This window comes from Xenopus laevis, chromosome 7L, assembly GCF_017654675.1.
Source record: "Xenopus laevis strain J_2021 chromosome 7L, Xenopus_laevis_v10.1, whole genome shotgun sequence".
In the NCBI taxonomy this organism is placed as follows: domain Eukaryota; kingdom Metazoa; phylum Chordata; class Amphibia; order Anura; family Pipidae; genus Xenopus; species Xenopus laevis.
Window position 1 is genome coordinate 98,808,915 of NC_054383.1, and position 15,156 is coordinate 98,824,070.

The 15,156-nt window shown below is 39.5% G+C and overlaps 1 protein-coding gene across 1 annotated transcript in view; it reads right to left on the reverse strand.

The window, feature by feature from the left end:
* Window positions 1–1,733: 1,733 nt before the first annotated feature.
* Window positions 1,734–15,156, reverse strand: part of tmem51.L (transmembrane protein 51 L homeolog) — a 37,392-nt gene continuing 23,969 nt past the window's right edge. Inside the window, 1 exon segment of the mRNA NM_001093582.1 lies at window positions 1,734–2,549. Coding sequence (NP_001087051.1) covers window positions 2,168–2,549 — 382 coding nt within the window. The 3' untranslated portion in view covers window positions 1,734–2,167.

Consider the following 15,156-nt stretch of genomic DNA (forward strand, 5'->3'; position numbering starts at 1 on the left):
AGGTCCTTTCAAGGCTAGGGTCTAAAGATATAGACTGCTGCACCATCGCTATGGCTGGCTGGTGAGAGACAAACCTTGTTGCCTCCAAGATACTGAACTGTATAACAGGGCATCTGGTAGAAGTCGGATGAACCTAAAGCACATGTAATAGCGGACTGATCCAATCATTGGTCCTGGGGCCCAATGGTTGATCACAACGATGGGGTTATAGGCTGTTGGCGTGAGGATCGAATCAACGAATTGATGTGTCCTCGACCCAACTGCATGTTTAAAGGGGAACTATTGCGAAAATGAAAATGTAATGTAAGCTTCATCTCACTGAAATAAGACACTTTCTAAATACAATCAATTCAACATTCTGCATCGTTTCGGAAATAATCAAGTTTATCTTCACTATTCCTCGCTCAGCATATGCAGAATTTGTGCAAAAGGAAGTTATTTTGTTAGATCTTGTTTGTGTTGGAATCAGTTATTTGAGTGAGCGCTAATACATCTGCTAGGAAAGGGAGGCCCCCTATAAGATATATTGGATCTAACTGTCAATGATTATCTGACACCCAACTGCTGCTTGAAGACAGAATGAAGAGAAACAGATGCTGAGAGAGGGATAGTGAACATTAATTTGATTATTTCAGAAACAGTACAGAATTTTTAATTGGTTATATTTAGAAAATGTCTTATTTCAGATTACTGAATTTATTTTTGTGATAGTTCCACTTTAAACCTGCCGGTTCAAAAGCTGACCGACTTTCGGCCAGATATTAATCAGGTAGGCCTGTTGTGGAAGGCTTCGTACATTATAAGCTGCTGACTCAGTCCATCAACAGCTTTTATCAGCCCGTGAATGGCCACCTTTACACAAAACTACCAGCTAAGCATGAAATGAGAAGAGAGAGCACCGGAGATGCAGAGATGAAGCCACTTGTGCTGGTACCTGTGAAAAAGATCACAATCATATAACCCACTAGACTCAATAAGACAATTACTTTTATTCATCATAGTTACAATTGGAAAACGCTTACTGCTGATTTGTTGCCTCTACATGTTTGGACATAATCTTCAGTCCACCTTATAGACTTCCCTGTAAACTTCTCTCTGGCTTACGGAATGAACTGCATTTCACGGATATCGGCACTATATTTCCCCACCATCTCACTAATTCTAACAAATACTTGTTTAACGCAAATAAAACCGTTTATTTTGACGATAGTGTCCATTCAATATGACAAGTGTCCGTTTACACACTCATAGTATTAAAACAAACAAAATATTTCTGTTTCACAGACAAATCAGACAGACTGAATAGCTGCATGTATCAAAAATAGATATTTGTAGTGTTACCCAACCTTTTTCCTCCCCCTGCTTTTTAATATTTTAATCATACGGATATATAAGAGGCACCAGCACCCTCTAGTGGAGAACTGAATTAATTTGGCTTTAAATGAAACGGCTATTAAAAGTTAAAGCTTGCGACACCTACATAGATTTATTCATCATTGTTTTGGAGCAGTGTGCATAGTGTTCAGACAGAAGGACGTTTAGAGAACATACTCTAGTGAAAAAAACATTGCAATATCCAAACATGGGAAATAAATTGCAAAAGTACAAGGGGAATAAATAGCATCATCTAAACTAAATTGCTGCTGCTAATTATTGCTTTACTTCATAGAATCCGTATCCTGTGCTCCCAAGTCACAAATATAAGAGTGTGAGGACGTTTCTTTTTTTTTTAATTGTGTTTGGATCCAGTTAGTTCTACACCATGCTCCGGAGCTCGAGAGACTGATTCTAATTGCAGTGCAGAAGAGGAGCCCCGAGTAACAATGTTGGGAGGAAGCTGCGAAATGTGGGGGACGCCCCAGAACAACAACCTTATGGAGAGGAAGAATAAAGAAGTTCCATTGTACAGGCAGCTGTAATAGTGACAGAAATATTAACCAGAAAGAATAACATTGATCATCGATGTCCAACCTGTGTGCTACAAAATCCTTTGATTCCACCTACAGCCCAAGCCATTGTAGATGCTGGAGGGCTGCGGCCTTGGCTTCCGTATACCCCTCACTGTGTCCCAGTAACATTCCACTGCGTCTGGGACTCACAGACAAGGACAGACCTAGGTCAATAATTGAGCTCAGTAGAGTCAGAAATAGGAACAGCCATGTTCTCTCTATACAGGCTTGGTCAGATCTAAAGTCTTATCCTCATATTGTGGTGGTGGAGTCAAAGGTTCAATGGTGGTGGTGGTGGTCTGGTTCGTCTGACCTGATAGGTTTAATCTGAATTCTTTTAGGTGCAGCTTGTCCGATTTAATTCTCCTGACATTCAGAGGCTTCTTTTCTTTCTTTGAACGGGAGTTTGTCTTTTGTGGTGGCTCAGCTATTGGCCTGGTTGGTGTCGATTCATCGAGTTCTGTTAAAGACTCGTAAGAAGGGAGAGACATGGGGGTTCCATCATGCTCCTCTGGTGCCCTTGTGTTTGACGTTTCATATCCAATCCTCATCACCTCGTCATAGCTGGGCGCAGAATACCTGGCAACCTCCAGTTCTGAACTAAAAGGACAAACAGAAGAGAATCAGCAGAGAACTCCCAAACTGGCCCATATCATACATACTCCTTGCATTTATACCACATGCACTTCCAATACGCATATTCCCACTGCATGGATATGTAGCAGCTGTAGCAGAATGCAACATCCTGGGATATTTGAAATATATATTTATTTCCCATAATAATACCATTTACATGAACAATCTGCAGCCCCACTCCCTTGCATGATCACATGTGGCTGAACAAAATACAGTGGGGGTCATTTATCAACACTGGGCAAATTTGCCCGTGGGCAGTTACCCATAGCAACCAGATTGTTGCATTCATTGTTCTACCTGCAGCAGCCTGAAAAAAACCAAGCACTGATTGGTTGCTATGGGTTACTGCCCATGGGCAAATTAGCCCAGTGTTGATAAATGAGCCCCAGTGATACGAATAATAGAAAATCAGATAATTAGATTTAGGTTAGTAGATTCTTTTTTTTTTTTTTTTTGACTGATCAAGTTTGATACACTTATACAGGTATGGGACCTGTTATCCAGAATGCTCGGGACCTGGGGTTTTTAACAGATCTTTCTCTAATTTGGATCTTCATACCTTAAAGGGGTTGTTCAACTTTGAGTCAACTTTTAGTATGATGTAGAGAGTGATATTCTGAGACAATTTGCAATTGGTTTTCATTTTTTATTATTTGTGGTTTTTTATTTATTTAGCTTTTTAGTCAGCAGCTCTCCAGTTTACAATTTCAGCAATTTGGTTGCTAGGGTCCAAATTACCCAGCAACCATGCACTGATTTGATTAAGAGACTGAAATATGAAGAGGAGAGGCCTGAACAGAAAGGTGAGTAATAAAAAGTACCAATAACAATAAATTTGTAGCCTTACAGAGCATTTGTTCTTTTAGATACGGTCAGTGACCCCAATTTGAAAATTGGAGTCAGAAGAAGAAGGCACATAATTTAAAAAAAAAAAAACTATAGAAAATAAATAACGAAGACCAATTGAAACATTGCTTAGAATTGGCCATTCTATAACATACTAAAAGTTATCTTAAAGGTGAACCACCTCCAAGTCTTACTACAAAATCATGTAAACATTAAATAAACACAATAGGCTGGTTTTTGCCTCCAATAAGGATTAATTATATCTTAGTTGGGATCAAGTACAAGGTACTGTTATATTAAAAATTTGTATCATTTGGATAAAATGTAGTCTATGGGATATGTATTTTCTGTAATTCTGAGCTTTCTGGATAATGGGTTTCCGGATAACGGATTCCATACCTGTACCACAGTTTGCTTGCTAAAACCACTTTGTAGGCAGTACATGGGAAGAGAAAAGGTGGCATGTGTGCGATTGGCCTAATAATCCACCAACCCATTATTGTGTTTAGTGTGTTTGTTTTGTGAAGTTAAAATGATAGAATGAAGGACCAGCACTCCATGTTTGATCTCTATCTCAAATGACCACTTACCTACCCTGCATCAGAGTCATAGTTAACCTTCTAGTTAACTTTTAGTATGTTATGGAATGGGTAATTCTAAGCAACTTTTCAATTGGCCGTCATTTTTTCTTTATAGCTTTTGAATTATGTCTTCTTCTGACTCTTTCCAGTTTTCAAATGGTGATCACTGACCCCATCTAAAAACAAATGCTCTGTAAGGCTACAAATTTATTGTTATTGCTACTTTTTAAAACTCCTCTTTCTGTTCAGGCCTCTCCTATTCATATACCAGTTCCTTATTCAGAACAAAGTATGGTTGTTAGGGTAATTCGCACCCTAGCAACCAGATCACTGAAGTCGCAAACTGGAGGGGAGTTGATTAAAAAGCTAAATAACTGAAAAACCACAAATAAAGCAAACACAAAACAAATTGCAAATTGTCTCAGAATATCACTCTCTACATCATACTAAAAGTTCATTTAAAGGTGAACAACCAATTTTTAAGTCAATGGATATTGGCCCAACTGTTCCTAGAAGTTTAATTGATTCTGTACTAGCACATACTGTTTTTCGACATTAAGGGCCCAATGTTTATGGATTATATCCTGAGCAAGGTAACGGTGCCCAACTGTCATTTGTTTTTGTAAAATACACATCAAACATCTGCAGCTGGGTGTTTCATAAGCTGAATATAATGTACACAATGATATGCTGCCATCAGAATTCTGTAATGTATGCAGAGTACAATCAGGCAGCAAACATATTTCCTTAAGAGCAGCTGAATCTCATATCTGCATTTTTAGCAGCTGTTAAATCAAAGGAGCCAAAGGTAAATGTGATGGCAGCCTGAAAGTACCCAGAGATTTACCTGTTCAAAATGAATTGAGATCTGGAGTTCTGTAGTTCAGTGGTTTAGCTCTTTATATCAAAGACATATACTGGTCGACAATGCTGCTCTTTATTCCAGAGAAACTCTATATGGGGTTTTAAAGTGTTGTATTCTTCATCCTCCTCCCATCACATTATATTGTTCTGCCGTGCTTCTGTGCTACCCCTGGGAATCCAATACCGAATCAGCATATGCAAATTAGGGGTGGGAGGGGGGAAACCATTTTTTACTTCCTTGTTTTGTGACAAAGTCACATGATTTCCCTCCCGCCCCTAATCTACATATGCAAATTAGGATTCGGTTCAGCCGAATCCGAATACTACTGAAAAAGGCTGAATCCCGAGCCGAATCCTGGATTCAGTGCATCCCTAATAGTTCCCCAGTCACGGTCACACAAACTAGCATATGTCCATAATATTATAGAATTGCAGGAAATGTCTATATTCCTTATTGATAGGAAGCTGTGTGTCACACCCCTATAATGTGACATCAATGGACTGCCCATGCTCCGTAGTTTATATGACATGCCTCACACATGATTGTTAATCCTTACTTTCCCCATCCAATCAGAGGCTGGGGCTTTGAACACTCAAATTCACATTAACCTGCTCAGAACAAACCTGCTCACATTGGGACCCCCATAACTGCAAAAAGACGAGTTCCCCTTGGTTGCAGCCAAACTGAATCCGAAACCTAAAAAGGGTCATCTGACTTTAATTGGCCATTGGCCAACAGAAGTAAAGCTTTCGTAGAGGGTTTGGTATTTAACTCAATCCAAATGGGATGGGAACTATTACTAAAACTAGGTGCAGCAAAACTTGGAGCAGGGGTTGGGACCAGCCTGAAGGAAAATCAGGATGAGATTTGGGGAGAAAGCCTGGAATACGCCTGAAACGCAGCTTAAAGGTCAGTAAGAAGGAGATATGGGGGGGGGGGGCATCTGCTGTCCTAGACATTGTTGGAAATATAGCTGAACCTTATTATGAGCAAAGAAGTGCCAGACCAAAGCTGGACTTCAAGTGGGGAGGGTACCTGATCCTTGTGATGTATGTTCTGAAACACAAATCTAATTTTACTATTATGATACTATAAAAAAATTACTACGGAGGTTCCTCCACACCAACCCTTGTTTCTGAAGATTCGATTGAGTATGCAATGGAGAGGAAGAGAGGGAGAGAGCTTTTTCCAGAGAGCAGGTAGGACGTTCCCATGGGCATCTCCACTGCACAGCTTTATGAAAACCGAAACAATGAGCAGTCAATGATACATAAACCAACGCAGAGATACAACACACACATTGCACTGAGATTACCCACTGCAAGAGCACAAGCTTTTTAAGCTATTTGGTCACCACTGCAACACACACACAGTGTAAATGGCAACATTCTCAGTCCCACAGTTAAGGCAATGGCACACGCTAAGATTTGTTGCCCCACACGTATGTAAAAAGTAAGGAACAAATACAGAATTTACTCTTTTAAAGTCAACGAGAAATCAGCAGCTGAGCTGCAATACACTCAGTGCAGTTGGCTCAGGACTAGACTACTATAGAATAAATAGGACGGCACTCATTTCATCATGTGCAAATATAAATTCATGCTGTATGGCTAATTAGCATTTAATTAAGATGCGTGCTGAAGACTGCAGCCATGTAGCACAGCCTTGCAGAAGAATGAGCAGGATTAAAATAAGGAATGCTGTGAGGTGTGTGCCCAGCAATACAGGCAAGAGTGTATCTAGGATTCCATTCACCCTTTGTCTGTTTCTGAAATAAATGACTGCATAATATTTATATTTTCTAATTATGCAGAAGCAGAATATCTGTATAATTATAAAATTGCTGGGTTTCAGCAAATCATGTGTGCAGAGACCTCAAACAGCAACAGGCAGAGGGAAGCTTTGTCTCTTTAATCCTATACATCTCATTCAGCCTCATGCCCTATTAAAAAAGAAGGAACTGCATTTATAAAAAAGGATAAGCAACCACAGGCTGTTTATGTTCTCATATACGCCAAACAAGTGAAAATATCAACATTTCAGAATAAGAACTATGCAGAGATAATCACACGCTTCCCCTACAGGAAGAAATTCTCTGCAGTGTGAAGTTGCTGCAAATAGAATAATTGATTGGAGAATTATTAACAGTTTAAAATAATAACACAGATTATAGGCATATGGAGAAGGACTTGTGAAATGGAGAAGGTGTTATGTAAGGAGATGAAATATACTGTGAATGTAAACAGTTTATGTAATGTTTAAATTGTCCAACAGGTGGCACCAATCCCCAAGGTTTGCCCTTTAGGGTAAGGTCACACTGGGAGATTCGGGGAGATTTAGTCGCCCGGCGACTAATCGCCTCTTCTTTGGGGCGACTAATCTTCCCGAACTGCTTCCGCCTGCTAGAATGTGGCATGGCACTCGCGTCACTTCGTTTTCCGAAGTTGCCCGAAGTTTCCTTGTGAGGTAACTTCGGAAAACGAAGCGACGGGAGAGCCATGCCGCAGTCGATTTTTCCCCCCGGTTTTGAACCGGACAGTCATGCCCGGTTTTCAGAAGTCTGAAAACCGGGCAAGCCTATTCCCCAATTGTTTTGGCCAGTCTTGGGCTGCTACATCAATGGCCCGCCCCTTGATGTCATCAGCCCCGCCTCCGACATCACTGGTACCGCCCCTGCCCGGATTCCAGAGGAAGAAAAAGGTGGCCACCCTATGTTGCCAACACTACACACCAATGATGCATAACCAGTGGCTCACGATTAACATATTGCCTTTATTTGGAGTGCCTGCTCCATTGAAATTTTCAACATATTGTTCACTAACCCCTTAAATGTTGCTCCCAGTGGCCTCAAAGAAGGTGATTATTTTTGAATTCCAGGCTTGGAAACAGGTTTTGGTTGTATACAAACCAAGTGTACTGCCAAACAGAGCCTCCTGTAAGCTGCCAGTCCACATAGGAACTACCAAATAGCCAATCACAGCCCTTATTTGGCATCTCCAGGGACTTGTGTTGCTCCCCAACTCTTAACTTTTGTATGTGGCACTTTTTTGATTGGGGACTCCCACTCTACACCGTCTTCTGTTTGGACTTATAACGGCCTCCGGCTACAGCTGGAAACTGCACCAGTGGTTCTGCACGATTGCTATAAAAATCAATAGGGAACTACTCCAAGAATTTTGTTTCCTGCCCTCGGAGATATTAACCGACCAGGTGATAAAATACTCAGAATGGTGTAATGTGTCCTTGCTCTAAAGCAGCCGGGTCACTAAGGAAGATATTTATGTTCTGAGAAACAGTTAGCCTTGCACAAAGCAGAACGTATGTGGGTTCTACTTATAAAACCATCCATGCAAAATTGATCACAAAGAAATGCCTACTTATTTAACCCCTTTTCTCCCGTGAGGGGTCCCCAATGTTTTTAAAAGTTCTGTACCTATTTAAGTGGCTTTCCAGTCACCTAGCAGTCTTGTTATTGATTCAGGCAGTGATTCTTTGGTACTTGAGAGAGGTGTCTGCTATAGTCTGCCATAAAGTAGCTTTTATCTGCACATGCTCAGTTATGCTTATGTCCAATCCAAAGCATAATAGAGGGTGACCGCACATTATACTATATAATTAATCAGTGGGCTATAATACAGTATATTATATGTCTCCAGTAATAAACCTTTTCCACATTTCTAAGTATAAATAACAGAGCTGTAAGCTGCCATATATACTGTACAGACAGCTTTCTCTTCACAAATAATGTTGCTGGGTGGCCCGAACACATTTCACTTATCACAAAGCCTGTTAAATCATAACGATCCCAGAGGTGATATGGAGCTCATTTACATACATCCGATTAATCCAGAGCAGCAGGGAAACGGAGTGTTCCAAGGAGTCGGCTAGCGGCAGTCTAATTACCCCTGCTGCCTTCTGTATTGCTCCATTCTATGCTCTGTGGCTTCTCAAGCGGCTGAAGAACCATTGCAAATACATTTTTTTTTCTGCTGTGATTTAATTAACTGTACAATTAAAATGAACAAGCGGTCTTTAATATGAGATTTTATGAAGAGCGTATGTGATGTGCGGCGCTGGCTGCCAAGGGATAGGCCTTTCCAATGCACATGAAGGATTGCCTTGAGGTAGCGCTATCATTTACAAGTTATAAACCAAAACGAAGATAAATGAATGTTATCAATGGAGGATGAATTAAATACAGAAAGACAAATATGCCAATGTCTTCACAATCTAAAATGTACCTCGGGGTTGACGCAAGGAATATTTTAGGCCCCTATTTTATACAATGCTGGAAAACTAATACATTACAGTTATGGGACCCGTTATCTGGAAAATTGTGAATTTTGTTTGACATAAACACGTAGGGGATACTCCCCTCTCCAAACACTGTTGTGTGCCAGTACTTTGTTTGGATAATCACCCGTTATACGGAAACTCATTATCCAGAAAAGTCCAAATTACTGGAATGGCCATTTCCCATAGTCTCCATTTTATTTTTTATCCAAATAATAAAACATTTTTTTAAATTATTTTCTTTTTCTCTGTAATAACAAAACAGTATCTTGTACTTGATCCAAATGAAGATATAATTAATCCTTATAGGAAACAAAACCAGCCTATTGGGGTTATTAAAGGGATACTGTCATGGGAAAAAACATTTTTTTTCAAAAAGCATCAGTTAATAGTGCTTCTCCAGCAGAATTCCCGCACTGAAATCCATTTCTCTAAAGAGCAAACTGATTTTTTTATATTTAATTTTGAAATCGGACATGGGGCAAGACTAGGGTTGCCACCGGCCAGTATTTTACCGGCCTTGCCGGTAAAACACCTGCCAAGGCCGGGGCCGGTATTACAAATTTACCGGCAATGTAGTTGCCGGTAAATCTGTAATACCCTATCAAAAGCCCTTGGCCTGCCCCCAATCTGCTGAAAACTCACCTTTTTTTTCTGGCGTCTGTCCAATTGCGTGTCGTGGCTCTGCCCCCTTTGCCGTCACAACACGCCCCCTTTATTCCCACCACCACGGCCGGTGGAAATCTTTTTGAAAGGTGGCAAGCCTAGGCAAGACATACTGTCAGTTTCCCATCTGCCCCCAGTCATGTGACTTGTGCTCTGATAAACTTCAGTCACTCTTTACTGCTCTACTGAAAACTGGAGTGAAATCACCTCCCTCCCTTTCTCCCCAGCAGACTAACAACAGAACAATGGGAAGGTAACCAGATAGAAGCTCCCTAACACAAGATACCAGCTGCCTGGTAGATCTAAGAACAGCACTCAATAGTAAAATCCAGGTCCCACTGCAACTAGGATTGCCACCTTTTCGGGAAAAAAATACCGGCCTTCCTATATTCTTGACATTGTTTCCTAATAATAACATTGGCCTGAAGCATCGTTTTTACTGGCCAGGCCAGTAAAATACCGGCCAGAAGGCAACCCTAACTGCAACACATTCAGTTACATTGAGTAGGAAAACCAACAGCCTGCCACAAAGCAGTTCCATCCTAAAGTGCTGGCTCTTTCTGAAAGCACATGACCAGGCAAAAGTACCCAAGATGGCTGCCTACACACCAATATTATAAAAAAAAAAAAAAAAAATATATACACTTGCTGGTTCAGGAATGAAATTTTATATTGTAGAGTGAATTATTTGCAGGGTAAACAGTGTAATTTAGCTATAAAAACTACATCATAAAAATAATGACGGAATCCCTTTAAATTGTTACATGATTTTCTAGTAGACTTAAGGTATGAAGATCTAAATTAAAAACCCAAGGTCCCATTCTGGATAACATACATGCATTTCAAAATGTATATTTAAATAAAAAATAGCCCTTCTATCTTGGATCGCAAATAGCTTGGGATCCAATACTATATACATATACACTTTACCATTAAAAACACATTCAACAGATATATTTACAAGACTAGAGTTTTAAAAAAAAAAAAAAAAAAAAAGCTGCCCTGGCTGAGCCTTAATAGAAAGATTGTGGCAGAATATAAATCAGGAGCAGGTACATTTCTACATCGCCTAAAAATTATAATTAGGACATGTCACCAAAATGCACACTATAAATTAAGCACATTTCTTGCGGATATGCCCATGATCTTCATAAGCAAACTCTTTAATAGCAAGAAGTGGAGCCCAGGAGAGGAAAGATATTTTTTTGCTAATTAGTTGTTTACAAAAATCTTACGGCAGAGATGCTCAGTAACCTAAAGGCAAATTTCTACTTCAAAAATAAGAATTTACTGTAAAGTTGAACCAACATTTCTGCTGTCTGCCCCCCCCCTTTTCTAAGAAAGTTTAGAAAGCCTAATTGCCTCCAAAAGGATATATAACCAGCCACAGAAGGATCACTGCAATGCAGATTATACTTACGTATCAGGGAGATTTAAAGGAGCTCTGGATATTTGTAAGACTGTAAAATAAAAGCAAGGCATAGAGAAACAATGCACACGTGGAATCATTTAGTATGTGCACTAGGCTCTGTACTGTGTGTGTATTTAAGTAGCAAGAATAAGAATATCCAGATCTACTTGCCTGTATAGGCAGCACAGTGCTGCAATGTGTGTGTTTAATACGATCTACAAGAAATGTGTATCCTCTGTGTCTGTGTGCATTTACTTGAGTGCTCTGGGTTCTCCACAGAGTGACTGGGGTCCTTAGATTGCAAGCTTTACTAGGGCAAGGACTGATTCTGTAAAGTGCTGCCAATACTATTTCAATTAAAAGGAACGACCACGTTCTGAAAACTTTTGTTCACTTAAATTGTCTTTAGATGGTACACCAAACTTTTTTTCATTTGCTTTCTATTTTTTATTTAGGACTTAAAGGAGAACTAATACCCTAAATATAAATAGGGCTAAACATGTCATTTTATATAATGAACTTATTGCACCAGCCTAAAATTTCAGCTTGTCAATAGCAGCAATGATCCAAGACTTCAAACTTGTCACAGGGGGTCACCATCTTGGAAAGGGTCTGTGACACTCACATACTCAGTGGGCTCTGAGCAGCTGTTGAGAAGCTAAGCTTAGGGGTTGTTGCAAATTATCCAGCAGAAAATGAGGTTAGTCTGTAATATAAGCCAATGCTACAGGGCTGATTATTAAATTCTGATGCTAGTTGCACTGGTTTCTGTGCTGTCGTGTAGTAATTATCTGTATTAATTACTAATCAGCTGTTTATTGTGACATTTCTATTCTATGTGTACTGTATATTGTCAATAATTTCTCCAAAACATGCTATTCAATAAAAAAATATTTTATTCACATCAGTAGTTAAAAAACATGTATAGTAATCCCTCTAACGCCTAACGCGTTTCATGCTTACCCAGCACTTAGTCATAGGCAGAATCCAACTAGTCTCTCTTATTTAGTTCCTTAAATACTAGCACATATAGTCCCTCCCCTTAGTAAAACCAATCACATACATATGTTACAAATGCCATATATCATCCAATGGACTACAGGCTTTGTTCAAATACAATGATCTATATGTTAGATAATACATGTTACAGGGCATATACGAAAGTGTAATTCACAAAAAGTCATAAGAAAATATAATTAAATATAGCAAGTCACATCAAATGTGTAATTGAGGCCTAGTGGCAACCTGGTCTGTAGGTGAAAGATCCAATATAACTCTCTTTTCTTTAATTTCGTCAGGAGGTCACCCCCTTGGTTTTGCTGCTTAGTTTAATATTGCTCACTTGGTTGATCAACCAAGTGAGCAATATTAAACTAAGCAGCAAAACCAATGTCACTAGGCACTTCCAAGAATGTAATAACAGTAATTTAAAGTATTTTTCTATACAAGGGATAGAACAAATCAAGACAGGCATTAGAGGGGGTGACCTCCTGACGAAATTAAAGAAGAGAGGTATATTGGATCTTTCACCTACAGACCAGGTTGCCACTAGGCCTCAATTACACATTTGATGTGACTTGCTATATTTAATTATATTTTCTTATGACTTTTTGTGAATTACACTTTCGTATATGCCCTGTAACATGTATTATCTAACATATAGATCATTGTATTTGAACAAAGCCTGTAGTCCATTGGATGATATATGGCATTTGTAACATATGTATGTGATTGGTTTTACTAAGGGGAGGGACTATATGTGCTAGTATTTAAGGAACTAAATAAGAGAGACTAGTTGGATTCTGCCTATGACTAAGTGCTGGGTAAGCATGAAACGCGTTAGGCGTTAGAGGGATTACTATACATGTTTTTTAACTACTGATGTGAATAAAATATTTTTTTATTGAATAGCATGTTTTGGAGAAATTATTGAGATTGTGGTTTTGCCTCTTTTTGGTCACTAGAGGTCTCCAACATGCTTACTAATAGTATTTACTACTTCTGCTCCCAATTTGATTTAAATATACTGTATATTGTGAGTCGGTCCCTAAGCTCAGTAAGTGACGGCAACACAGAGCATGGGCAGTAAATCAGTAGAAAAGAAGCTACTGGGTTACGTTTGGAGGCACATAGATTTACTGCTAAAGGGCTGTGGTTGCCTTGGGCTGGTACAGAAGCACAAAACATCATGTACAATATTTCTATCTACTTCTTTAGTTAGGCTTTAGCTCACCTTTAAAAAAAATCAATAAATGAAACTTTGAAATTAAATTTTAAAAACTTTCCCGTGTCTCCCCACAGCAGCTCAAGACAGGAGCCAACAACTCTAACTTGCAACATTAGTTGATTGGTTTCTTATTTAGGGGCAAATTCACGAAAGGGCGAATCTTTGCCAGCAACCGCTTCGCCAGACGCAAATTCATAACCACTATGCTAATTCACGTCTAAGCAGCTAAATGCTGGCGAATTTTTGATAGCGGTACTTCGGCAGTGCAAGAATTTCATTGCAAAGTTTTGATACCGTTCATTTATGCCTAGCAAAACTTCCCACTTTAACAAAAGTAAAAGTCATCAGCGTTTTTTACAACTTCAATGAATTTCCAGCATACAGGATATGATGTCACTGACATAAGATTGAGGAAGATGTAGATTAGTTTTATCAGTTCGCCTGGTCTGATGTGGCGAAGTAAACGCTGGCGAAAAAGGCAACGTTCAGTAAAATTCGCATCTTTCACCAAAGTCTGGCTATAGAGTGTGAACAAACGCAAACTCGTTCGCTAGCATATTGTCCTCTACGCCTGTGAACTGGCTATGTTCCTGCAGTTAAAATTTTCACTAGCGACAGCCACTTCGCCCTTTAGTGAATCTGCCCTATTCTATGATGTAGAGAGTGATATTCTGTGACAATTTGCAATTGGTTTTCATTTTCATTATTTGTAGTTTTTGAGTTATTTAGCTTTTTATTCAGCAGCTCTCCAGTTTGCAATTTCAGCAGTCTGGTTAATAGGGTCCAAATTACCCTAGCAACCATGCACTGATTTGCACAAGTGACCAGAATATGACTAGGAGAGGACCAGAATAGAACGAGGCGTAATTAAAAGTAGCAATAACACTTTTGTAGCTTTACATGATCATTTTTTAGATGGGGTCAGTGACCCGCGTTTGAAACTTGGAAAGAGTCAGAAGAAAAAGGCAAATAATTAAGCTATAAAAAATAAATAAATAATAAAGACCAACTGAAATAGCTGAACATTGCAAAATTGTCACATTTCAGTGTCTGTATTATTACTGAGCTACAAGACAAACACCATAGAGAGGAAGTTTACGCTTCAGATTTGTCAAAAATAAAAAGCAACAGAATGTCTTTATTACTGCTGTACTATCTAAAAGCACCAGAACTGAAACGTTTTTGGAAGGTGAACAGCCCCTTAAAGAAGAATAAAAACAAGAAAAAAAAACAAGAACAAGCAAAGTCCTCTGTCTTGTAATAAACCAATCTCTTCTATCAAGTGTCAACTGCCAATTTACACATTCCTTAATTTACCCTAAGGCCAGAGACATGCGTGGAGATTTGGGGAGACAAATCGCCTCTTTTTTGGGTGACTAATCTCCCCGCAATGCCTTCTTGTCGGCTAGAATCTAAATCGCTGGCAGAATTGCACTCTGAGCCCTTCGTTTTCCGAAGTCGACTCGGAAAATTAAGCGTTCCGCTCCGAGTGCCACCCGGCAATTTAGATTCTAGCTGGCGGGAAGATTAGACGCATGAAGAAGAGGCCATTGGTCGCTGGCGACTGGATCTCCCCGAATCTCCATGTGTGTCTCTGCCCTAAGGCTGTCACGCACAAATATACACACACCCTGCACCCAAACATCACGTGTTGGTCTCGTATTTTAATAGACTGCAAGCTC